Source organism: Hippocampus guttulatus, chromosome 5 (assembly GCF_054856545.1).
Source record: "Hippocampus guttulatus isolate MCC_2025c chromosome 5, RoL_Hgut_1.0, whole genome shotgun sequence".
Lineage (NCBI taxonomy): Eukaryota > Metazoa > Chordata > Actinopteri > Syngnathiformes > Syngnathidae > Hippocampus > Hippocampus guttulatus.
This window is the reverse complement of record NC_141265.1, coordinates 7,603,413-7,630,143: the sequence shown is the minus strand read 5'-3', so window position 1 is coordinate 7,630,143 and position 26,731 is coordinate 7,603,413. Positions and strand designations below refer to the sequence as shown.

Genomic DNA, 26,731 nt, shown 5'->3' with positions numbered 1-26,731 from the left:
GGACACTTAGAGTAGAGCCTCTTTTTGGAATGTCGGGGGGGGGGGGGGCAGAGTACCTTGAGAAAACCCACGCAAGCATGGGAAGAAAATGCAAACTCCACACAGGAAGGACGGGGCTGAGTTTTGAACTCTGAACCTCAAAACTGTGAGGCACACATGGTAACCACTGCTAGATAAAATTCATCAATATTGTACCCCGTTTAGGGTGGTGATGAATGTTAAATGATGAGACAGCCATTCGAAAACATTTACAAGTCACAAAATCAGCAATAAGGCCTTTGTGTGTCTTTGACCCTGCAATCCAAAAATAAAATGTCTTGTGAATTTGGCACAATACAGAAAAGAGTGTTGTTGACAACCAAATTTCAACGAATAACAAAATGGCCAAGTAGATAAAAGGAGGGTTTATAAAATGGCGGAAAATCAAGGCGTTGGTTCCGCTCTCAAACACTGTAGCTGCGTCCGCTGAATGTGCTGAAATCATGCCACATTCAACTGTCAACTGTCAATCAAATACCGAGATTGTACACAGCAGTGTGTACTGCACATGAACTATGAAAGCAATTACATTAAAAAAAATCTGGAAAAAAGGAATGGTGAAAAACAACTCAATTCTATCGCCACAATTCAGTATGACTTAGTTCTCAGTCTTTGCCCATGATTTCAGCAATTATCTTCAAACATGTATACTCTCTATGGTGTCAATTCTACCGTTTCAATTTACAAGGACTTTAACATTTCAAACAATTCCAACCTTTTTTTTTATTTGTCTTTAACAAAGAACAGGGCCTTCCTGACTAACTGTAACAAGAATTAGTGAATCTTGCTGCGTTCACAACAGCCAATTAGTTCTGAAATTTGCTGTACTGTATTTACAGTGTAAAACCTGTTAGGACTTGTAAGTGCCACTTAAATTACCATTCAAGAAATACATAACGTTTTTCTTCATTCAGTTTGACTCAGGAGAACATGCCGAGTTCTGTGCACAGTCCGTTGTATTGCTGTAAGGCACACCCCTTCACCCCGTCATTGGTATCGCCCGTTTCCTATGACGTCAAGTCTACTGGCCATGCATGGCATAAATACCGGAGCCGAGCACCCAATGAGGGTTACTTTAGCTGCGAGTCAAAAGGCCGTCCTACGTGAGAGTTGCCATTATAAACGCACTTGCTTTTTTGATATTTCTACTCTTTGGTCTCTTCACAGTTATTTATTGTGAACGATGATGAACGGCCAAATAAATGGTTTTCACAACTCGGTCATTGACGAGGACTGCTTCTTGTTCACCTCGGAATCCGTCGGAGAAGGGCATCCCGGTAAGTACACGCTGACCTTTTCGCCCACTTGAATGTAATCAGCCTACGGCGCGCGGTCGACGTTTTGTTTCAAACTGTTTTACGTTTAAGTCCCATAAATGTGTTCCTATAGTCGTGTCGATGCTCGCTGAGGAAATGAGGGGCCGGTCGGCGCTCCCAGGCACACGCGCCAATCGCTAGCTTGCTAATCTTTGCTCAAATAGCTCTTCGGATATGCGCCGTGAACATTTTCCGTACGTAATCTATCAGTTTTAATAAATGAAAATGTATTTCGGGTCTTTATTTTCTTTTAACCTGATTTCCCTCGAGATGGGGTTCAGTAATCACTACGACCACGCTTGTCGGTTAGGTAAGCAGCTAACGATGTGGGAAGCATTAGGAGCTTATTAAGTGTTTCTGGTGCTTAAATCGCTTGTCTTAAATAAGATAAAATGATTGTGTTTGTTAAGCGCCCATTTTACACGAGGTATTCGTGACGCTTCTCACACATCTCAGATTTTAAATGAGCCCCGCGCGAGCGAACACGAAGCCGGTGGGGGTCCATTTCAGGATTAAAAAAGACGAGAATATTGGGCGGCCGTGTGCCTCGTTAAATTGCTTTCCCGTTGCCGGCTAGTTTGCTGTATGCCCCCACCACATGTGCACATGTTTGAAATGGCGACTCCGTGACTCGTTGGGCCACTCCCACCGAGCACATGGGCTGCACTCTGCAGTTGAGCCTGTACTTCATTGCAACCGTGTAATTGAACTTATTTTCAGACAAGATCTGCGATCAAATCAGTGATGCGGTCCTTGACGCTCATCTCAAGCAAGATCCCGATGCCAAGGTTGCTTGCGGTAAGACGATCAAAGTCTTACTTTCCATATAAACTCGTGGCAAATGTTAGTTTTGATTACCGGTGCATCCCATTCCCTGTGTGTTCCAACAGAGACGGTTGCCAAGACCGGTATGATCCTGTTGGCAGGTGAAGTGACCTCACGAGCTACAGTGGACTATCAGAAAGTTGTGCGGGATACTATTCGCCAGATTGGCTATGATGACTCGGCTAAAGGTGGGTTTGACTGTTTTTGAATGTCAATATTTACCTTCTAGGCGTTCATTACCCGTGGGTGAGGGAGGTACTCTGCCTTTATTTATTTTTCATTTGGCACCAGTGATGTGACTGAAATTCACATGGAACACAAATTGTGGCTCTTGGCACAAAGCAAAAAAAAATCACCCAGGTAATGGCTTGTAACTCAGTTCTCAGAAATTGGTTAACTCAAAGACATTTGTTTTAATATTTAGAGGGATTAATTTATCAATTTCTCGCCAGAGCCCCCCCCCCCCCCCCCCCTGTTGTTTACATCAATTTTGCCTGCTTTGGTTCATAGTCTTGGTATTGGTTTTCTCTGGGCAGGCTTTGACTACAAGACCTGCAACGTGCTTGTGGCCTTGGAGCAGCAGTCACCTGACATAGCCCAGGGTGTCCACGTTGACCGCAATGAAGAGGACATTGGAGCTGGGGACCAGGTCAGTTTTACACCCATCCTCTTGTTCAGAGTTGTGTTGTGCTGAAATGGCACGTGAAGATAACACAAAGTTGTTTCCCGATCCCACTTTCAAGGGCTTGATGTTTGGATATGCCACTGACGAGACTAAGGAGTGCATGCCACTCACAATTGTGCTCGCGCACAAACTGAATGCCAAGATGGCTGAGCTCCGACGCAATGGCACTCTGCCGTGGCTCCGACCTGACTCAAAGACACAGGTAGCTATCCATTCCATGATTCCAGCGCCGAGATTGCAAAACTTTCCACTAAGGCTAATGGAAAGAAGAGGTTGGCCATGTCATCTTGCTGCTAAAACCACTTCAGTATACAGTAATTGAAAAATATGTAAGGAAAACATCTCAATTTAATGTTATTGATAACAGAGGAAGAAGTTATGGATATTGTCTATTTTTTCCTTTTGTTTTTTAGATTGCCTGGTACCTTAACATTGAATTTATCTTTGGGTTAGGAAAATGTCTCTCATCCAACTTAAAAAAACATTGAATAAAAAGTTAGTCATATCTACTAACATTCTGCTTTATTTAGTATTTGAAACAAGACGTAATCTAAACAGTTTCCATTTTGAAAATAGTGTATCTTGGAACAAATTTTTTTTGGGGTGGGGTAACCTATGTGTATTACAATAAGTGGCGGTCAAAGAGTGTGCACTGGGCTCCAATTTTGACCCCACAGGTCTAGCCTACTCTAGTCTGTTGTATGTTTGAGCTAAAATCTCTTACCTCCTCTCTCAGGTTACAGTGCAGTACCGTCAGGACCGTGGCGCCATGCTTCCTGTGCGCGTGCACACAATTGTCATCTCGGTTCAGCATGATGAGGAAATTTGCCTTGAAGAGATGAGAGATGCCCTGAAGGAAAAAGTCATCAAGTCTGTTGTTCCCTGCAATTATTTGGATGATGACACAATCTACCACCTGCAGCCCAGTGGCAGGTTTGTCATTGGCGGCCCCCAGGTAAGAATGCGGAATTCAGATGGGTTGTAACTTGTGTGTTGCTCACCCATCTGAGCGCCGTCGCTGCATTCACAGGGCGATGCCGGACTGACGGGGCGTAAGATTATCGTTGACACTTACGGTGGCTGGGGGGCTCACGGAGGCGGAGCTTTCTCTGGCAAAGACTACACCAAAGTGGACCGCTCCGCTGCATACGCTGCACGTTGGGTTGCCAAGTCTCTTGTCAAGGCCGAGCTCTGCAGGAGGGTGTTGGTTCAGGTGAGCCAGCTGCTCGACGTTTAGCCCGACTTAGTTTCTGCCAGCTTCCGCTTGCAGAAGGTCTTGCTACATGTCTCAATGTGCGCTGTGTCAGGTCTCCTACGCCATTGGAGTTGCCCACCCCCTCTCCATTTCCATCTTCCACTATGGGACCTCTAACAAGAGTGAGCGGGAGCTGCTGGACATCGTAAGGAAAAACTTTGACCTGCGTCCCGGGGTCATTGTCAGGTAATGTATGACAGACGCCACCTGCTGTTCACTTGCATTGGAGCTCCTGGCTTCCTTGCGTTTATTCCTTTCCTGGTGTGAGAACTCTGCTCTCGGCTTCATGTCGTTACAAATGCGGTTAGTCTACTATTATCTCGGGGTTGCATGGTGAGAGCTCGGAATTAGTTTTTGGAAGTTGCGGTTACCGCACATTGCTCAGGGCGAAGGATGGTAGGAGCGGTAAGTGATGCATTTTATTTTCTCCAACAACCTTCACGAGCTTGGTGCGAAATGCCTCTCACACCCATCGCAGAGTTTGGCCTGCATGAGGTTGAATGTGTGCATCTGATCTCTGTGCATGTGTGGTTGCTGCTAAACCTGTCGGTTATGTATTCTAGGGATCTGGATCTGAAGAAGCCCTTGTATCAGAGGACGGCAGCCTATGGCCACTTTGGCCGTGACTCCTTCCCATGGGAGGTTCCCAAAAAGCTGAAATACTAAACTTGTTAAGCTTTTTGCCCCCAGGCTTGTTGGTGTATACTACAGAGAAGCCTCCAAGATTCGGGGGGGTGAAATGCCCTTTGCTGTCTTTCTCTCTCTTCCTCTCTTTCTCAAAAATGATTCATCATTTTCCACTTGGATATTGTCCTTTGTTTTGCTGGTTGCGAAATGCTGGCTCCTTGAAGTCATCTTTTTTTTCCCTTTTCTTTTTTTTGTTTTAAACCTGAGGGTTCCAAGAACTTCTTCTGTCACTTGTGACTGTGCTAGAGCGTAAGTCGCTGCAGTTCTGTCATTTAACATGAGTCTAGTCGAGTAGTCATGGGCAGGTGTTGGTTTGTACTTCTGTAGTTGGCCTTCACTCACTGTTGCTACTACAAGAGGAGCATGTATGACCTGCGAAGTAAATCTTCATCGCATCATTTCGGAGGATCTTTGGATCTCATTGAGCAACGGTCCTCCTCGGTCAGTCTGGTATAAATGTTCCCTCGCCCACTTTTCTTGTTGCTAGAATTAATTCTTTTCTTTATGGAGGATGTTGGAGTGGCACAATGAAATGGAAATGCTATCGCTGTTAACAAAAAAGAACCCCCCCCCCCCCCCTCCCTGCTACGCATTGCATGACCAAGAGCTGCCACATGTTGCACTTTCAAGCCCACACACCGCCGCAGATCTTTGTCATTTTCTGACGTCATACAGAAAAGTCAGAGGCTGCTATGTCACTGCTCTGGTCTGCAGAGGTGTTGGGTGAACTTGATAGTGATGAAACATTCGGAATCAGTTTTTGAGGCAGCCCCCCGACTTTTTATTTTTTATTTTTAAAGAAAACAAGTGATTTGGCCCCATTGACTCCACCGATATATTGATTGCAGGTGTAGTTACAGAGAAACCTGTCTTCCCATCTTTATTCTGGTGGCGTTTGTCAGTCTTATTGGGTATCCAGTGTCAACACTATTTATTTGTTCTCTGGAGCTCAGCGTGGATACAGAGAAGCTGAGCTTTCAGAAGGCAGCTTTAAAATACTTGATTACTGAATCTTGAATTCCTCTTGACTTGATAGTTTGTTTGCTTGAGGTTCCAGAGTGTTGTACAGAAAAGCTTTGGCTCACCTCGAAAACAAACGGTAAATGTTTGACTATTTAACGTTTTTATTTTTGGACTGCACAATTTTTTTTTTTTTTTAAGGTGCGGTGGATGTCCTTTTTAAAAAGAAATATTTTTAAAAAGCATCTGCAAGCCTTTTGGCTCTTACAAATCTTCCATCAGTACGATGGCAGTATTTGGTTGGTGTAGTACAGAGAAACCAGCCGTGTTTACATGGCCATCCAATGTAGTGCTCTTATTGCAGGTAATCGTTGGCTACAGTAAGTGTACATGTGCCTTTTTCTATTTCTTCTCCCCCTTTGCTTCTCTTCCACACTCCACACAAAAAATGAGATTCTGTCAAGAGCAGATGGCTCTTTCTGTAATGTTTCATGTTTAGATTGGACACTTCCCTTGTGATCTGTAATAAATAAGATACTTGCAACATGCAGCGTCTCATTGTTATTTGAGGGGGGGGGGGTAAAACTGGTGTTTTTTTTTTTTTTTTTTTGTGTCTGGTGCTAGTGTCAGTCACCCGTATGTAATGCTGTCAGACATACTGCTCATGTTTATTTGGACTGCAGAATTGTGGATGGCTTGTGAGCACAGGCGTTGTTGAAGCCCAAAGTGGTGGACACACAAGTGTCTGAGAGCCTCACATTTGATCTCCGTGCTCTTCGATATTAGGGCAGAGTATATATTTCAAAAGTGCTGCATTTACCCAATGCCGCAAGAGTATGGCTGAAATTAATCAACTTTTTCATGATATTCACTTTTTTTTCTTTTTACAAGCACCTGCACATGGTGCACCCAATTCTTGTATATTTCTTCTTATCCCGTGTGACTTCTTTCAAGTCGAAACAAGAATGTTTCTGCGTGGGGAGAGAAGCGTCTTCCCAAAGAACACGTTTAATCGGTGAACAAAGGACATAACAGTCCCCGTTTTCACATGGTCTTGAGGTCACGAAAGTTGTCAGGGAGAAACTGGGCAACAGCTGTCGTTTGGGTCAGCTATTTTCTCTTTTGCAGCCTGAGAACATCTTGTGGATTTTTGTGTCTTTCTTTAGTCTGAGTCATGGAGCATTGAGACAAAGATGGTGGTTGCTTTGGCGTGTTATCGCCAAGGTGTTCTTCCCCCGCCCGCATGAATGTCTTGTAAAATGAATCAACATGAGAGTATCGAAGGTCGCGTCTGATTGCAGTTTTAGCACAGTTAGTGTGATGAAAGCGATGGGTGTTGATGCAGAGCAGACAAAATGAGCCAATTGAAGTCAGAACCTACTGTCTTGAAAGTACTGTACTGTTTTGCGCAGCAGAAAGCAGAATTGAACTCAAATGCATTTCAAGCATACTATTAAGGCGGTGAGCGCGGGTTGCATACATAATTAGAGTAGGATAATCTCCTGGCCAGTGTGGAACACTGCCACTGATGAATTCTGCACAGTAGCATATAGGCTACACCCGAGTAGAGAGTTGGCCTTCAAAATCAAGGTTGTGTCATTTCAAATATTTCAAGTCATGGCTTCGGCTCTCATCGACGTCATCCCTCAATGAACCTCTGGTACATTGACAACGTTAATAAATGTCTTTTTTTTTTCTTCTTTTTTTCAAATTAGCAGGTGGTGCCACCAGCTCAATTCCCTTTGCCTACTCAAGCCATGATTCCACCAAGCATGACACTGCGGTTCTGTACACTACACCTCAATTTAGTTTTGGGAGAATGATAGTTACGTGAACTACAGCAAGTAGTATTTAAAAGTAATTACGGGTAGTGTGACACCAGAGCCTATTTTGTCCTTACTATAACATGAAATCTGTAATCGGTCATGCTTTGACAACGTTTTAATTTTTAGCCAATTAGACCCACAAGAAGCAGTTAATAAAAGCTACTACAAACAATACACTGCAGATCAGCGCTGAAGTGCAAATTGAGAGAATGCAGCTTTGCCAGAGCTTTTGCACTTGTGTGTTTTGAATGCAATGTTGAGACAGGTGTGCAAATGATATGTGACGGTGTGAAATCTTACAAAATACAAATAGAAACCGTTAGTATATAGCACTCAAACACTATTGTCACTTGGGCAAATAGAGAGGTGACCTGCACTCAAATAACCTTAGTTCAAATAAACTACTCATTGCAGTTGGGTCAACAAACAACCGAGGCCACAATTGGAGGAAATACCGTGTTGAGCTGCCACGACACCAAATCCTGATTTAGCAAAGGATCACTGGAGCATTTCCCATTCTGTTATTATTAGCTTTATTATATTGACACAAGGCTCCCGACAGTTGGTTGTTGCGTTTTTACTCTGATCAAAGTTTCTCTATTGATCAGTTACATTATATTAAAAAGGAAACATGATGACTCCGGCCTGACTTAAAATTTGGACTGGTGGTGCTGACTACTGTATTTTGTAACTTTGAGTCTCATGCACTTTAGTGCAGTTTTCTGTGTATTCATAGTTTCAAGCTACACATGTATGCAGAAGGCTATGTGGCCCATAATCATCAATTTAGCCGACATTTGACCCTGTTCACATTTGACTGTGAAGTCATTGATCAACATATTTATTTCTTGCCATGAACAGATGGCTTTGCACATTAAATTGGATCACTACAACAGTATATCAGGCTACATTATATTTGTGCAGAAGTTACATCATCACATTCTGATTGCCTTCCTTACAGTGTAAATACAGTGGCTTTGCATTTCCACTACTGTGGTGGCTCATTTGAGCGTCTATATTTAACCAGTCATGACCAGTGCGGGTCTGCAATGTTGCAGCCTTGAATGAGAAACTCCTTCACTCGGACTACAGTGAAGGAGAGCCACTTACACGCGCACACAGTCTACACTCCAAACAGAGCTTTGTCTCATTCTGAGAGGTGTACCTTCTTCCTTACTCTGGAGACAACTTTCCGTTTGAAATAAGCACAGCCATATATGCTGCTCTTATTATCTTTAAAGGTTGTTGTTTTTGTTGTTGTTCAAATTAAAGTCCTTCGTGCTAGCTATAGGGATTCAAAGAGCACAACATAAAACATTGACATCGACTGAAAGGCCTCGTGGGACTATGTCGGGTCACTTCCAGCATAGCCACTGGTGATCGGCACCATGCAGACACAAGCGCAGATTCAGGCCAGATATTTTCCCGAGGGCGGTGACATTTCCTGCAGGCGTATGGTGACAGCTGATGCAATATTTTTCATTGCGTGATAGCTTGTGAAAGCGTGAGGCCCAACGAGTATGTACTTGATCACTCCATGCCTCCTCGTGACATTTGGACAGCATACCTAGGTTGTAATGACTCTGATGGTGTGGCATAGTCAGATACTTTTAGATGCTTTATTCCTCTTTGTTTTACGGCCACACACATAGTAACAACATTATTTCCGGCCTATTGTACAGCACACGCAATTTAGACAGAGGTCTTCTTTTGCACAATATGTTACTGAACAATGTTCCATTACAATTCTACTTTGTTTAGAGGCGGCTGAACTTGTACGGGAAGAAGAGCAACACAATGTGTTATGTATGAAACTGTGCCGTGTGTAAAGGCACTTATTTTCAACCAGTTCAACTGCTGCTTTGCAGGTTATAAAATGGACAAGGGCTTCAACAGGAATTGACAAGCATCCCTTGAGGGTGTTTATCAAGCAGAAAACTTGTACTTTATATAATGTCAATGTGGAAAAACACCCAATCACATGTGCCCCTTGCGTGTGATTGGGTGCTTTTTAGCCAATTGCTGAGCCCAAAAGGAATGGGGGAGGGGGGAGGGCGGTGACGCTGGAGCAGCAAGACGGAGCTTCATGGGAATGCAAGGCATTCCTCCGATCCCTGGTCAAGTCACATGCTGGTTGAGAAGTGAAGCCGAACAAGAGGTGTGTTTCTTTCCCACCAATAGCGGAGCACATCAGGATCCTCCTTGAAAGTTTGCATAACGTTCTTAAAGTTTGGTCAGCCACGTGTCTTTACTTATTTAAAAATGCTGACTAAACATCAAGCTAATTTCTTCCCTTTAGAAAATTGTGTGTGTTGTTCCTTCTTGGAGAGCTACATTTTCTGGAATCTTAATGTCTGCCCCAATCGGTGCTTTAGTTTAGGGAATTTATACTTCAGATTTAAATATTGTATAGTGGTGCAGATTTATAAAGTTATTCCGATGTGACAAATGTCTGTGTTATGTAGACAATAACACAGGTGCATCAAAATCTGATCATAATTACGAACCATTCAGAAGTGGAAACGAGTAATCGTGTACGATAGTCAACCGGTGGCTCAAGTGTCTTAAGTGGGCCAAAAAGACCAGATTCCGAAACGATGGATTATGGCAATTTGGATTTAAACACAGTGCAAAACTATACAGGTATGTATTTAAAAACATGGTGGATGATTATGTACGATTTTAAAACATTTGACTACTCCACATTCGAAACATTGATTTATGTCGCCACCTGCTGAAGGCAACTTTATAAAACCTGTCTATTTGTCGTGAACGTGATCAAAGAACACAGGATATGTTCAAACAGAATCGACGCTTGAAAAAGCAATACGTATCCAAAGTATTTATTGTTCTGGTGACAGGTAGAAAACGTTCACATTGTAATGCTATTTGCTCCAAAGGTTGCACCGAGAAACGTTTAGAGCAACAAATATAACAACAAAAAACATTAAATCACATATTAGAAAAGTTGCCCACCAAAATACATTACTCCAAAATAAAATAAATTACAATACTAGAGGTAATGACACAAAATAAATACACGGTCAAGGCTAAAACCCACACTGACAAACATAGGGTTTTGCGACTTCCAACACTTTATTCAAACTTAAAATGTTAACAATAATAGAGGAAATGTTCTCTTATACCCCTTTCCCACTGAAATTAGTGGGTAGTAGTGATCCGTGGCGACACGCAACCAATTGGCATGTTGTCCCTTTCCCATTGACCAACAGAAGGCGATTCTGCGCGTGCCCCCCCTCATCCCCTTCCATCACTTTGCGTCTGGTTACGTCACCACGCTGTGATTGTGTAGATGATAGTGCGACAGATTTCTTGGTGGTAGACAAAGCAACATGGAAGCGAGTGTTCTTTCTTTTATCATGCTTTTTACCGTCCTCCAAATGGTCGAAAAGCAGCAGAGGATCAACTTTTTGCCACTACTGAGACAACAGATTAAGGGGCGATCTCCTAGCCCACCTCAAAACTCACTTGTATTCTTTGGCATTTGACTCAGATTTGTTCTTTGTTTTGCTGTTCGGTGCTTTCTACCGTCTTTGTTACCGATTTGTTGCTTTACTGTTTTATATGTTAGTTGTTCCATGTACAGCACTTTGTATGCAGCGATGGCTGTTTGAAAGTGCTCTATAAATACAGTTGAGTTTTGTTGTGGGGGCGTGCTATATACGAGACCGATGGCGCGCGGTTATGACACATCACGTACCGCCCTATGTCATCACGTAATTACCGGGAGGTCCGGTGTTAGGCTTTCAAATTGCGATCGGAGGCGATCACAACCCACCTCCGATTGCGTGCTGGCGGACACGGATTGACACTGGCCAGTGAGCCTTTCCCACTGCCCAAAAAAGTGTGTTTACCCGTGGTTCTGCGGCAGTAGGAAAGGGGTATTACTTTCCATGGTCATATAGAACATGTAATGTAAATGTGCACAGTGCTCCCCGATGATGTGGCGCAGAGGAGACAACAGCACAAGGTGGGTGAAATGCGGCTACGACTGTCCTCGACCATACATCCTTGTTTTTAAATCGCAACAGGAATGCGGATCGGATCTGTGCTTGCCTACTTGACACAATTATCCGGGTCCTTCTTCGCGCCAGCGCTGTCTGCAGCCTTCCTTCTAATCAGGATGCTGATGTTGTGGGTAGGTCTGTGCCTACCGTGCGGCTGTTGCAAACTACACACTTAACAATCCTCCCTCAGCGTTTATCTCTCCTTTTGTCCATCTCCTTTCGAATGCGGACCTCCAGGACTGCCCTCATGGCTAAATCCAGGACGTTCTTTTCAGCGACGCGTTCTACCACGCTGGACGGCTTATCGTCCTTGGGGAAAAGAGAAACAGATTACTAAGAGATGAAAATTGAACATGCACGCAATAGTACAGAGGGCGGTTCGGCCACCTTGTGCACAATGAAGGATGTAATGGTCCCAGAGTCCGCCTGATAGTCGAGCCAGAACAGTTCGGTTCCCTGCATTTCTGTCTCGGTGCTTGAGCCGCTCTCATTCCACTCTTCTGCCTCGGTGCTCGCCTGAGGTTCAGATTCATCTAGAACATGACAATTAGAGAATGTGACTTCCCTTCGACCTTGAAAACTAATGACAGTCAACAAGACTCAATCATAACAATGCCTTACGTCTTTGTCGGGGATGGTAAACCTGAATGTCAGGTCGCCTGGGCCGTTGAGGAGTTGTGGTGTGCCTCCTCCGTTGAGCTTTTTTGGCTAACTTCACCTCTTTGTCATAGTCATCTCTTGGAGGCAAAGAAAAACATCAATAGTCAGATTGTCCAGCCAATAATTTTCAAAAGCATTTGTCCTCATTTGTGTCATGGGTGAGCTTGAGAGGCAGGGTTCACCATTCAATAGCCGGGCACATTAAAAAGAAAAACAGACTGTACAATTCATTAAGGGGAAACATCTAAAGCATGCAGGATAGGCCCTTGAGGAACAGAGTTGGTGAGGCCTGTTCTAGCCACTCATTTAAAAGTACCATATACATCGTGCTAAACATATCGGCAATGGACTACTGAATTCCGAGTAGCAACTGTAACAAGCTAGTTTGTAGAAATACAAATATGTTCATCTAAAGGATGGTTTTCAAAATATTGCTCCTAATGTTATTTTATTTAAAAATCCTAATTTGGAATACATTTGTTATACTAAATGTTCTTCAACAACTGTGTCACCTTTCAGGGCTCGAGACTAATTGTCATTACAAGGAGCATAGTGGGCCCAAACTGAACATTTAGGACTTCAATTAGAAAACTGTATATTGATTTGCCAAGTAAATATTCATATTCCTACTCATTTCTACTATATTACTGATAAATATGCTGACGTGTGGAGCAGAAGTTTGTCTGCAACAAAAATTATTCAAGAAAATAACCCAGCAAATTTGCTGATCGCACATGCGTATGTTAAAAGAAATAGATGTCCTGGCTCAACTGTAAGAGAAAATGCTAGCATTTAGGAACAGTCCGGGGCCCTGCATTTGGCTTAAAAGCAGAACTTATAACGGTACTTGCTATGATAATTGTGAAAGTAAGACAGGCATGTCCAGCTCCGGGCCTGGAGGGCTACTGTCCTGCCTGTTTTCCAGCTCTCCCGGCCGCAACACACCCGATTCAGGTGATCAGCTCATCAGCCAGCTCTGAAGCAGCATTAGAACAATCCTGATTATTTGAACCAGGTGTGTTGCTCCGGGGAGAGCTGGAAAACAGGCAGGACAGCGGCCCTCGAGGACTGACTTTGGACACCCCTGAAGTAAGACCACCCAAATAATAAATGCCTGTCAATGTATTTGCATTGAATTCCCCCCCTACACCAACTTTATACTGAACTGGCATTACATGCTAACTCCTCCCTCACAAACATGTCACAAACTTTAGACGCGTGTGTGTGCGATAGCGAACCAAAAACTACGACTCAAGATCATGTGCGTCCTTGTATTGAGCTGTATGTAAAACACAACCATGTCGAAATAATCTCCCCAGAGTATTTGCATTGCTCCATTAATTAGTTGAGACTGGATCGACTGTAAGGACCATAATCGATGATTGCTAACATTGTAGCCGCTAGTATTAGCTGTAGCCACCTGGCAATCTGGTTCCTGCGGATATGGTGCAGGAAACCGTGGCTCATGTCCAAACGCCCGCCCCGTTTGTACTTCAGATCGTGCGTTTCTTCGTCTCTAAAAATATCCATTTCAGTAGACATAATCCACGAATGTGCCAGTATGATTATGCCAGTAACGCAAAAGGACCCACAGGAGTATGACAAAAAGCTACATGGCTAGCTGCGAGTGAGTTCTTGGCCAACAAAAACACTTCCGGGGGCAAAGTTAAGCTGGAACACCTTTCTAAATAAAATACAATAAAATTAAATACAAAAGTACACATTATTTCATAGAACTTGAATGAAACAATGTCACAACATAGGGCAGACGGAATATAGAATTTGTTATTTTCAGTCGATTGTTTATGGAAGGTGAGTGTTGCTTTTAATGCTTTAAATATGTCCCGTAATAATGTCTTTGTTTTACGAAATTAGATGCCTTTATTTATAATGGGGATTTATAATTTCCAGTAGACTATTGGGTTTTTTTTATGCCGGCAGAAAATCTTTTTGTCGCAGTTCGTGACGTAGCACGGCGGGCTTCGACGCGTTTCGTGTTCGACCGATTGGTTTGTGTGAAATAAGTTTTTAGTCGTGAGATCTTCCTGCTTGCAACAATAACCTACATTATGATAACGGCAATGGATTCTTTGAAGCGAGAAAGAGAAGATGACGTGGACGACGAAGATAACGAGGACGGTGGGGGGAAAATAAATTACAACATTCATTCTGCTCTTTGGATTAGCACGTTGCTAACGTCAACGCATTTCTAACTCGCGATAGTTTTAATACAGTTTGGCCCAGTCCCACATCCTTATCAACAAATATTCTTGTTAATATTCTAAACAAAACAAAACACTGATATTTATTTACATGCTAGTTTCCCATCTGCTATTGCATACTAGCGTATTTGGCTAGCCAGCGTGGACCTTGAAATGAATTGAACAATTCAACACCTGTTTGCTTCACCTCATGTTGCAGTGCCAGTCATAAAAAGACGAGGTCGTGTTGCGGAGGACCGACGAAGCCGTCACTGTCCTTATCTTGACACCATTAACAGGCAAGATGGATTCAGTTGTGTACAGATCTCAGTGCTGAATGCTAGCAAGTTCGCAGGCTCATCTCATACTTTTTTTGTGTTTGTCCCTCAGGAGTGTGCTGGATTTCGACTTTGAGAAGCTCTGCTCCATCTCGCTGTCACACATCAACGTTTATGCCTGCCTCATATGTGGGAAGTACTTTCAGGGTATGTGCATTGTCTCAACGAAACATCATTTTCTAGTTATTAAATTGTACTTACTTGCCACTTACTTCCCTGTGTAGGTCGAGGTTTGAAATCCCACGCGTACACCCACAGTGTACAGTTCACCCACCATGTCTTCCTCAACTTGCACACACTCAAGTTTTATTGTCTGCCTGACAACTATGAGATCATTGACTCTTCACTAGAAGACATTACGGTGGGTTAGCAGTTTGTTCACCAAGGACTAAGGATGTGTTAATTTTGTCCCAGAATAACGTCCATCCATTTTCTAAGGCTGATTTTGGGCAAAAGGCCAAGTCAAGTTTATATGCAGAGCCTTTAGTCACAAAACAAGTCGGCTTTGCAAGCCCCCAGTTCACAAAAATGATCAACATCCTGTCCATTCAAGGAAAAATTAAGAAAACCGATTTAGGGGGAAAAAAGTAAGAACCCTACAGGCAGAATCACAGATAAAGGCATTCCATTTTCATGTTGCAAAAATGCCACGTGGGCAACATTACCGGTAATCATATGACACGACACAATACTAGTTTAAACAGACTGAGAGTCAGTTTGATGTGCCACAGGTAGATGCCTCACAGAAAGTGGCTCTCCTCAAGACCTTATGTTAATTCGCCACAGCACAGAATTCGCCACAGCAACAGCCTCACTTTCCTCATGGTCACCTTGCACCCAGCAAATGTTTTTCCCGGCCACAAATATGGGCTGTGAGTTACAAATTAAGTTTGACCACAAATTCATTCATGTTCTAAGGATGACCAACAAAGCAAAATTCTCACTTAAAAAGAGGAATCAATTCACAAGAATCCCAGCAGATGTACATTTCATCATCAAGTCTGATAACTGCTATTCACTGCAAAATTGATAAGCTTACTTGTCAAACTCATATATTGAGCAGTGTAGAATATGAAACTCACCTGTGTATCAGACAGTACAGTTATGCAGTACTACAACTCAAAACTCGTAACAAATATCTTCAATTAATACCTCAATACTTGGCCATTATTATCTTTGTAAATTCATAATTTTTCATCTTTTATGTTATGCGGGTATTCAGTGCAAATGTACTTCTGTGACTTTGCGCATGATCATTTGTTTTCTACCATCTTTTCACTGAGGTGGTTCAGAAATTCCTTCTCATTTACTTCCACAGTATGTGCTGAAACCAACATTCACCAAGCCGCACATTTCGGGTTTGGACAAGCAGGGCAAACTTTACAGAGCGTATGACGGCACGACTTATCTGCCAGGCATTGTTGGCCTCAACAACATTAAAGCCAATGACTACGCGAATGTGGTCTTGCAGGTATGAGTGATATTTCTTCATTTTATGGAACATTGATTGCCGAGAGGTTGTTGTTGTACTTAACCTGCTTTGTCTCTTCAAGGCCTTTTCCAACGTCCCGCCACTGCGGAACTACTTTCTAGAAGAGGAAAACTATCGAGGTATCCGCAGACCACCGGGGGACATCATGTTCCTCCTGGTGCAGCGTTTTGGTGAGCTGATGCGCAAACTTTGGAATCCGAGAAACTTCAAGGCTCACGTGTCTCCTCATGAGATGCTCCAGGCTGTGGTGCTGTGCAGCAAGAAGAACTTCCAAATCACCAAGCAAGGTCACAATTTTGTGCTCGCAGTTGGGAAATATACAGATTCAATGCAATGCTTTTCTCTGGCAATGACTGCAGGCCTGTGATGTGTGTTCTGTAGGAGACGCTGTGGACTTCATGACATGGTTTTTGAATGCGCTGCATGGTGCTCTTGGCGGTACAAAGAAAAAGCCAAGTGAGTGCGAGGCAATACATAAGTATCTAATTTTGCAAAACCATAAATGTAATCATGCTTTTTTTTCCCGCCATATAGCAATCCTGACAAAAGCGTTCCAAGGTTCCATGCGGATATTCTCAAAGAAGCTACCACACCCAGATCTTGTGAGTATTGTGGGACAAACATTTGTGCTCAAAGGCTGCATTTGAATTTTGAAATGAACAAATAGGTCATTGTAAATGAGGTAAATAAAACTAAAAAAATGTATGTAAAATACACGATTTAAATCAATAAATCACATGTTATTTAGAAATGATTGAATAGTAATTGTCGGCACAGTGGTTGACTGGTAAGCGCGGCTGCCTCACAGTGCAGAGGCCATAGGTTTGTGTCCCCCTCTGGCCTCCCTGTATGGAGTTTGCATGTTCCCTGTGTGGGTTTTCTCTGGGTACTTCTGTTTCATTCCACATTCCAAAAACAAGCATGATGGTTTCAGTGAACACTCTTAAGATTCTGTGTTGGTGTGATTGTGAGGGCGAATGGTTGTTTGTCTTTGTGTGCCCTGCGCTTGGCTGCATATCCGTGACCCTCATGAGGATAAGTGGATTAGATAATGGATAAATGGATGAAATATAATTGCCTCGACAATCGTAAAAAACAACAACCAAAAAACAAATACAGAATCATTTTTTTAAACCACATTTTTAATTTATAATTAATCACAATGACAAATTGTTTCATTATATTACAGGTGTCCAAGTCAAGGCCCAGGGGCCAGATATGGCCCGCCACATCATTTTATGTGGCCCGTGAAAGCAAATCAAGCATGTCAAGTTCCATGATGCTTGCTAAAGTCTGAACCAAAATTTCAAATTGTCATATGTAATCCACAATAACAGTCATTATTCTTGACTTCTGATTTTAGAAACCAGTTATTCATCAATCTGTTGTGCGCTGTGTATGTAATATGTGGAGGTGATTAAAAATGTATATGGTTTCCCAAAATTCATAATGGCCCTCCAAGTCAAACCGTAACTACAATGCGGCCCACAACAAAAATTAGTTTGACACCCCTGCATTAGATAAATGAGTACTTGAATAGAAAATTGCTGCACACTCAAATACATTTTATCTAACTTATTTTAGGGGAAAAAAACAAGGCAACTGTTATTAAGGGATGGGTGGACCTGATTAAAAGAACGGAGCAGGCTATACTTTGCCAACTCGTGATTTAACCACCAAAATACGAGAAACAAAGAAATGCAATAGTTACTAAATATTTCCCCTTGAAGTGTATGATGGTCTGTAAAGAGGGCACCACTCCACTTCCCTACTTCGGCTACTTTTCTACTCATTTGATGAATTCTCACGATGTTTAAATGCTTCCAGACACCAGAGGAAAAGGAGGCGCTGCTCCTGACCGACGAGTACCAGGAGCAGATGTCAGAGTCCACGTTTTTGTTCCTGACCCTTGACCTTCCAACGGCCCCCTTGTACAAGGATGAGAAGGAGCAGCTTATCATCCCACAAGTCCCTCTCTTCAACATTCTGGGCAAGTTCAATGGCAGCACAGAGAAGGTAACAACAGTTCATCAGTGGTATAACATATATCGTGTGTACAATTATTTGCCCAGTGTTGAATAGCATTCAAGTTAAAGTTATAAAGAAGGCATGCTGATTACATATGAGCACATCAGCTGATGTATATTTATGTAATGAAGGAGGGTGTGACCGAAAGAGATCAGAAGAAAAAGGCAATTCCAAAGGAGATTTGACTAACTCGAAAAAGGTCAATATTTGTTTAAAAGGCAGCATTCCGTTTGATGTGTTTTCCAGGAGTACAAAACCTATAAGGAGAATTTTCTGAAAAGGTTCCAGTTGACCAAACTCCCACCGTACCTCATCTTTTGCATCAAAAGATTCACAAAGAATAACTTCTTTGTGGAGAAGAACCCAACCATTGTCAACTTCCCCATCACGTAAGCGTTGCCAGCCTTGCATACAGGCCAAGGTGTTGAGTCAAGGAATCGTACATGCCCATCACCAAACGTGTGAGTCATAGGACGTCATTGAACTGGGTGGTTTCAAATGTTCGTGTTGTGTTCTCTCAATCAGGAATGTAGATCTTCGTGAGTACTTGACGGAAGAAGCCCAAGTCACGGAGAAGAACACAACATATGACCTGGTTGCCAATGTGGTGCATGATGGGAAACCAACTGAAGGAGCCTACAGGATACACGTCCTGCATCACGTAGGTGTAGCCTAAATATGTACAGTACCTTGGAAAAGTAGTCCTACTCCTTGAACAACCCCCCGCCAAGCTCCCCATTTTGGGACAGTCACGAACTTGAACAATAGCATTCAAGTTAAAGTTATAAAGAAGTTTAATGCAAGGTTAGGTTATAAATATGTGATCCAACAATGGCAAAACTATGCCACGACTGCACACCTAGCAATATACTGTATGGCTGTCCACTAATGGACAGGACTACAAGAGCTGGAGTAATCCACAGCTCCAATGGGGGAATTTGTCAACAGGACAATTACCGGTACTCTGATCTTTATGAAAGAGCAGCAAGAATAATGCCCATTGTTGAAAGAAAGGTATCAGAAGACCCTTTTGCATTTTGCCTCAAGCCATTTCGGGCACACTGCACACATGATGGGGAAGGAAGATGCTTTGGTCAGATGAGACCAAAGTTGAATTTCTTGGCCTAAATGCAAAGCGCCCTGTTGCTCATCACCCTGAATGCACCACCCCACTGTGAAAAGTGTCTGTGTCAAGACTCGGATGTTCTCCATTTTGAGCTGTTTTGCAAAGAAGAATGGGCAAAATTGTCACAGTCCACATGTGAACAGACACACAGCTGTAATTGCAGCTAAAGGTCGCTCGCCAAACCATTGCGATAGGAGGGTTGAGTACAATCAGATCAGATTTATGCTTAAAATTGTAAAAACTATATCATTTCCGTTCTACAGTTATGTGCAACTTTGTAATGTTTGGTCACATAAAATCTTTTTTTTTTTTTGAATTGTGGTCGGGAGGTGGCAAAATGTGACAAAAGTTCAAGGGCTATGAATACATTTATAACGGCACTCACTATGCAATGTCGAGCATTGTTTAGTGTATAAAACCTTGATTGGTCTCGGTTCTGCTGACCACCCGTTTGTGTCCCATCAGGGAACTGGGAAGTGGTATGAGATGCAGGATCTGCAGGTGATCGACATCCTCCCTCAGATGATCACTCTATCGGAGGCCTATATCCAGGTGAGCCGTCTACGTGTGTTGGTGTTGCTGAAGTTCTATTACATAATAGTTGTTCATACAGTTTTTATTGTGAGTACTGAGTTCAGAGATTGTCACCGTTGTGATTCTGCAACAAGATTACATATTTTTCAACAATACAATACCACAGATACAAATGTACACGATAGAACAGAAGCGATGACTGTGACAGGCTCATCCACTCATTTATACTTTTTACAGAAATGTCTGAAAATTATATCATGTCCAGTAGAACCTCTCAAGTTGAATGCCCGTAACATTTTAATGAAAAAAAATCATGTGCGACAGGAAAGATCGGCTAATCTTGCAAAATCTCAACCAAACAGAGATTAAAGGATTAATTCTAAAAATGAATTGTGAGATCCCAAGCTACATCTATGATTCAAATGACCTTAGTAGACAGCCTTATCATGAAACACAATTTTAGTTTTTACATTTTAATATTAACAGTTACCTTTTTGCACATACGTTTAAAATGTTAACACTTGGCCTGTACAAGATCAGTTTGTAATACTCAGTTGGACCCTGTTGCAGACGGAAAAATATTTTGGAATCACGACAAATTTGGCGCCGGCATTTTGGAATTTGGTGTGCTCAACCTTTGTGGCTCCACTGGACAAACAAATCAACACGGGTATTTTTTTTTCTTCAGTGCTATTCAGATAGATAAGATTTCATTTTCATGTCTTGTAGATTTGGAAGCGACAGGAGAATGATAAGGACATGAACAACCACACCGGTGCGTAGTGGTTAAAAGGAGCATCACAAAACAGTAACAGGATTTTTTTTTGGTCAGAAAAAAAAATCACATTTGTATTTTTTCCAGTATTTGTGTTTTTATGTTCATGTTTCTAAATAAACATTCTTCTGCCCCAGCTGCGCAAAAAACATATAGCTCTTCCCATTGCCTTTCAATCATCTGAAGATATTTAATATTAGCCACAGACTATTTCCACAATCTTTGATCAGAAGACAACTGAACAAGTGGTGACTGTAAGTCACATTTTTCATGCAGACAAACATAGGGAGGTGGAAAAACCCCCCAACATTACAAAAATGTTAAGTATATCAGACAAATAATTTGTGTGACTGTGCGTGTACGTACATGTAGTCGATTAAGAGCTTTTCACTTCTTCCACATGTGCTTCTCACAGAAGGCCACGTTCTGAAAGGAGAACACAGGCACACCATCAATTACAAAGAAGAGAAATCTAAGTACATGCTTCTAGGTGGCAAACCAATGGGAATGTTGGTGGTTAAATCGTGATAATGCAAGTAAAATACTCAAGTGCAAGCCAATCTATCAGAGGGATTTTAGGAGATGCAAGCAATTAGCCAAGACTACCTCTAAGAAAGATAAGTTTTGATCAAATCAGTTTTCCACTTAACATAGTTTAAGAATGTAATATTGGATACACTTCAAAAGAGTTGCATGTTAAATGAGGACAGTTGCACATATTCTGTGAGGACTGTACAATACTGCCACCCAGTGGTAGCCCCCCGCCCCCCGCCTTCCATTAGCATGGTGCCCATCCATAAGCTTTGGAACTCGGTGAAGTATATGTTGAATCGTGTTTGCAACAAACATATCTACAAATTAATCTCTTTCCCTGCACTTTGTGCATGTGTGCGTCTATAACTTACACCACACTTCTGAGCTGTGTTTGCGTCTCTGCACCAGTAGCTTGGCCCCCAAGTGCAGGGATTGCTTCCCACCAGCTTTGACTTTTTTGTAGTGCACAGATCAGCTCTCTAAAAGGACAGACAAAAGTGATGACAAACTGCACAATGGCACAAAAAATGGTCGATTACGTTTTTGCATCATAACTCTGACTTTTCAATACAAATGTGACTTCAGTCCCGTGAAGTGGTTTGCACTCTGCACTTACTTCACAAATGTCTACATGGTCCACCTGGTTTTCCAAAACCTCTTGCAGTCTTGTGCCATAGATTTTCGTGAACGCCTCACACTGAACAAGAACAACCAAAAATAAAGACAATAACTTATTGATGTAAAGGGATATTGACCCCGACAGGCAGTTTTGACGCCAATTATTATAACAAGAATTTTTGGGGAGCCTGGAAGGTAGCCAGCGTACCTACATAAGCCACGTAAGAACATTAGAACCCAAGCCAAATGGAGATTTGAAACATCTCGTGAGCTAAGAGTCACACCTTTGGGATGGCATTGGGGTGACGACCACACACAGACCGCAGGAAGGAGGACGTCTCAGGTTTTGTGGCGTTGACACCCAGTTGAAGTCTGCTCAGCACAGCCAGCGTACGGCATGAATCGCAGTCCGAGGGGACCGGAACCTCTGGGAAGTTATCACAGCATCATAACTGGGTGAGAAAGTTGGAAATACAGTATTCCTGTCAACGAAGCTGCTACTGACCCGGCGCATTAGAGTCCCTGAACAAACAGATGTGCAGCAGTGCACATATGGTGTGAGGGGCGGCCGAAGACAGCAGGAACTCCACTATCTGTACGCCATATTTGCTAACAAAGTCATCGCACTCGTCCTTGTAGCTCTGAGGGAGGAGATCGCAGACCTCGCCCATGAGCTTCATCAACGCATCCTGCGGGAAGAAGAAAATAAATGGTGAGAGACAATAGACACAACAAAGGGTGACAGCAAAAACAGAGACTAAAACAAGACCTCGGTCATGTTTTGAGGCAACAGGGTCTCCAGTTTCTTGATGACAAACAGGCACAGGGTGCAAGCTGGGTTGAACTGCTCCTGGATGAAAAGATGTAGAAAAGAATGTTTACTGTTCACTACTTTTTCAGATACATTGAGGACGCTATGTAGAGCATAACCACTACACATTAGAACCACATGAAAATGCGTTTATTTTTTTTTTGTACGGAGCAGTTTTGCGAATCACTGATTACATTTGAGGAGCAACTTTCTCATATTGTGGAGCAATTTTTTGTAAGTTAATCCTAGGGAACTGAAGCAAGAGTTTTATTAAATGATAAAAATATGACATATGTTATTAATGAACAATAGTTTTTCCCTTTAAAAAAAAATTAACAATTTTCATTTCTTAAATTCACTTTGTGTGTAGCAGCAAAATACATTTTCTTGTCTCGTATCATAGACAGCTGAGCCAGTCTATACTGCCAAGTGTTTTTTTTTCTTCTTGCTTTTGTCATTTAATTTGGGCAAAGCATGGTTAACTATGACTTCAAGGTTTGTTCATCATCCATCCCTCTATTTTCTATCATGCTTATCCTTTCCCAGCTAACCCGTTCTCGCATTTGTACATAGTTTCTCGTTAGATTGTGCAAAGGGGTCATAATGTTTGGCATACATTCCACTTCTGTGTTTTCTTACTCACGTGCATGTTGGTGAGTGCAGGTACGACTTCCCCATTGTCATGCTGGGGAAGTGCAATCTCCTCATCTTTGTGAACAGCGCACAGCCCGAAAGCCGAGCAGATATCTCTCCTGTCCTAGAAAAGGGAATCACACCTCATCGTAAAAGTCAATTCAATTTGTTCACTTCTCTCATAAGAGGACATAACATACCCTGTGATTAAGTGGTAGCAGCAGGATTTGGGGCAAATCCATCTTCAACTGAGAGTCACATTCCAATGCTTGTTTGCCCGGGAGTTGCTGGCATAGTGCATCCAAGGTTTCATACACGCGCTCCTGGAAAATCACGGAAAAATGCAATTCGCACTCAAGCAAGACTACATGGAATGTGTGTAAAGTAATTGGTTGCAAAAGCCACATTTTCATCAGGTCATTTTTCAGTAAAAGAGTAATTTGAGCAATCATCACCTTACTATTTTTGCTGGGAATCATGTTGGCAGATAGCTGGATGATCTGGCTGCACTCTGAGCAGATAGCCTTCTGACAACAAGATGGCAAAACCAGAAATTGTTATGACTGATACATGATAAAATGTGGAAGCCAAACTCCTATTTTGGTGGGCTTGCTGTAACACTCAATAAGCACATATGTTAAGCAATCGAGTAGCATTCTTTCTTTAAAAAAAACAACCTACCAGAGAATTGTGTTTCTCGAATGCCAGAGGGTCTTTGATGAACATGGAGTGTCCTTAGAACCCAAAACAAAAAATATATATTAAATGAACATACAGAATGACAAAGATGACAAATTGTTAACTCGTGTATTAATCATTCCGAATTAAAAAAAAAACAGCATCCCATTTTGTACAGAATAATACATTTATCAACAGTGCTCGCCGGAGGCAGGTGAGGTGATTATGGATGCTGACATTAAAATGTCCATTCATCTTACCAGGGTGTAGAGAGACCGTTAGGACAACAACGACACACCCAAAAGTCGACATGATGTAAGAAGAGGACAGAATAAGAACCAGATGACTTGTATTTATTTGTCTGACGCTCCGGAAGTTATCAGTCTCAACATGCATCAAAAAAGGTCGCAAATAAAACTACTACGTCATTTCCCATATGACGAGAACGAAATCTTAACAGTTTATAGATTTTCTACGAATTGTTTATCAAAGCCCCGATGTAGTTTAGCGCACCAAAGTGAAGCAAGACGACAGTTAAATATATTAATTGAGCGGGAAGGCACTACTGTTTCACGTTGGCGCATCCGCCATATTGTATGTGGCAAGTGAACAATACTGTAATACGTAGGGTGTGTTTCTCTCTCTCTCTCTCTCTCTCTCACTCACTCACTCACTCACTCACATTGAGCCGATCCCAAAGATACCAGTAAACCTTTTGCAAAATAATCACTAGATGGCAGCAGAGGGAGTAAACTTCCTTGTATTGTACGTGTTTGGTAAATCCTACTTCAGGTACATGACGAACGTAACCTACGATATTGAAATAGAACCAAACAAAAAGTCCAATATGTTTAAAAAAATAAAGTAATAATAATATATATATATATGAATAATATAGGTAAAACCTCACCAAATATTGTTTTTGGCTGCTTCTTTCTTGCTAGCATGCTGAATGCTCATGATGCTGAAGGGTAATGGAACTCCAGGTCCAACAAGGAAATTATGCACGATGCTCGGAAAGGAAAATAACCTGTTGCAAATATTTCCCAATCTGATGGAACCCCTCCAGGCACACCTCAAACGAGGAAATAGAGAGGTTGCTGCAGTTAATGAGCTGTGCCCCAGTGTCAGGTGCAGACTGGCCTGAGTGGGGCCAAAAAAATACTGTTATCATATCCCCTCCTGAAATATCTATCTATGTGTGTGTGTGTGTGTGTGGCAGCCCGGTGGTCCAGCGGTTAGCGCGTTGACCTCACAGTGCCCGAAAACGGCTGGGATAGGCTCCAGCACCACCCGCGACCCTTGTGGGATAAAGCGAAATGGAAAATGGATGGAATATTTATTTATATATTTTTTATATATATTTTTATTTATGTTTTATTTATGTGGTTTTATTTATATATATATATATAGGCGGCCCGGTAGTCCAGTGGTTAGCACGTCGACTTCACAGTGCAGAGGTACCGGGTTCGATTCCAGCTCCGGCCTCCCTGTGTGGAGTTTGCATGTTCTCCCCGGGCCTGCGTGGGTTTTCTCCGGGTACTCCGGTTTCCTCCCACATTCCAAAAACATGTGCGGCAGGCTGATTGAACACTCTAAAATTGTCCCTAGGTGTGAATGTGAGTGTGGATGGTTGTTTGTCTCTGTGTGCCCTGCGATTGGCTGGCGACCGATTCAGGGTGTCCCCCGCCTACTGCCCGAAGACAGCTGGGGTAGGCTCCAGCACCCCCCGCGACCCTAGTGAGGATCAAGCGGTTCGGAAAATGGATGGATGGATATATATATATATATATATATATATATATATATAAATACAGATTTTGAAATAATAGTGGAAAGGTTGTTGAAGTGTTTTATCTTGGTCTTGTTTCTTCAAACCACAAGCGCCTGGCATTTGACCAGGGGTGCACTGACTTATTTATGTCCACCGTTATTATTCTGAGTTTGCACCCAATGTGCCCTTCATTCTCTGCATGCACCTCTTTTCTCTTGTGACATATAGTTCTCACTCACACATTGTGAATCCCCGCACTGCCATATAGTATGAATATGGCATACTCACTTATTCAGTGCTATAGCAGATCTCCCCTAAAGTCAGATCTGCTAATTTCCAGTTCACCTGCGACCCTACTGACGACAAGCTGTCCAATTCCAAGGCAGTTGTTCACATCAGTGGATTTCTTTTTCTTCCCTGATGGCTTGAACATTTCATGACTGTCAGGTTCTTGGATTTAATAGTGATCCATCCATTTTCTAATCCGCTTATCCTCACAAGGGTTACGGGCATACTGGAGCCTATCCCAGCTGTCTTCGGGCCGTAGGCGGGGGACACCCTGAACCAGTTTCCAGCCAATTACAGGGCGCACAGAGACGAACAACCATCTGCGCTCACACTCACACCCAGGGACAATTTAGAGTGTTCCATTAACCTGCCATGCATGTTTTTTGAATGTGTGAGGAAACCGGAGTACCCAGAGAAAACCCACGGAGGCACGGGGAGAACATGCAAACGCCACACAGGAAAGGGTGTAGCCGTAATCGAACTCTGCACCTCTGCACCGTGAAGCTGACGTGCTCACCAGTCGACTACCCGGATTTAATAGTGATTGAGACATTATTTACCCCACATGGCAATCTCTGCGATTAGCATTTGACAGGGTCCTTGGTTTTTGCATAAAGGTA

The 26,731-nt window shown here is 42.5% G+C and overlaps 4 protein-coding genes across 10 annotated transcripts; 2 read left to right on the top strand and 2 right to left on the bottom strand.

Moving 5' to 3' along the window:
* Positions 1–1,082: 1,082 nt before the first annotated feature.
* On the top strand, positions 1,083–6,315 carry mat2ab (methionine adenosyltransferase 2Ab). Its single transcript, XM_086111843.1, has 9 exons — positions 1,083–1,316; positions 2,076–2,153; positions 2,246–2,368; positions 2,717–2,829; positions 2,924–3,067; positions 3,602–3,820; positions 3,896–4,078; positions 4,173–4,306; positions 4,684–6,315. The coding sequence occupies exons 1-9, from the start codon at positions 1,223–1,225 to the stop codon at positions 4,784–4,786; spliced, it is 1,191 nt and encodes a 396-aa protein (XP_085967969.1). The 5' UTR covers positions 1,083–1,222; the 3' UTR covers positions 4,787–6,315.
* A 4,118-nt stretch (positions 6,316–10,433) lies between these two features.
* c5h2orf68 (chromosome 5 C2orf68 homolog) lies at positions 10,434–13,928 on the bottom strand. Its single transcript, XM_086112523.1, has 4 exons — positions 13,702–13,928; positions 12,243–12,358; positions 12,009–12,154; positions 10,434–11,930 (listed from the first exon to the last, which is right to left on the bottom strand). The coding sequence occupies exons 1-4, from the start codon at positions 13,821–13,823 to the stop codon at positions 11,808–11,810; spliced, it is 507 nt and encodes a 168-aa protein (XP_085968649.1). The 5' UTR covers positions 13,824–13,928; the 3' UTR covers positions 10,434–11,807.
* A 326-nt stretch (positions 13,929–14,254) lies between these two features.
* On the top strand, positions 14,255–20,926 carry usp39 (ubiquitin specific peptidase 39). Its single transcript, XM_086111700.1, has 13 exons — positions 14,255–14,420; positions 14,703–14,781; positions 14,873–14,967; positions 15,045–15,181; positions 16,139–16,291; positions 16,374–16,599; positions 16,694–16,768; positions 16,847–16,914; positions 18,140–18,328; positions 18,587–18,729; positions 18,866–19,001; positions 19,932–20,018; positions 20,730–20,926. The coding sequence occupies exons 1-13, from the start codon at positions 14,351–14,353 to the stop codon at positions 20,781–20,783; spliced, it is 1,512 nt and encodes a 503-aa protein (XP_085967826.1). The 5' UTR covers positions 14,255–14,350; the 3' UTR covers positions 20,784–20,926.
* sftpbb (surfactant protein Bb) lies at positions 17,434–25,018 on the bottom strand. 7 transcript variants are annotated; one of them, XM_086111705.1, is made up of 12 exons: positions 24,310–24,471; positions 24,053–24,105; positions 23,827–23,898; positions 23,572–23,694; positions 23,382–23,495; positions 22,697–22,777; positions 22,433–22,616; positions 22,212–22,354; positions 21,926–22,006; positions 21,681–21,788; positions 21,142–21,201; positions 17,434–20,053 (listed from the first exon to the last, which is right to left on the bottom strand). In XM_086111705.1, the coding sequence occupies exons 1-11, from the start codon at positions 24,443–24,445 to the stop codon at positions 21,163–21,165; spliced, it is 1,134 nt and encodes a 377-aa protein (XP_085967831.1). In that variant the 5' UTR covers positions 24,446–24,471; the 3' UTR covers positions 17,434–20,053; positions 21,142–21,162. The 7 variants fall into 7 exon arrangements, with proteins under 7 accessions (XP_085967831.1, XP_085967829.1, XP_085967830.1 ...); XM_086111703.1 differs by lacking the exon at positions 17,434–20,053 and adding an exon at positions 20,065–21,012; XM_086111704.1 differs by lacking the exon at positions 17,434–20,053 and adding an exon at positions 20,065–20,124.
* Positions 25,019–26,731: the final 1,713 nt, after the last annotated feature.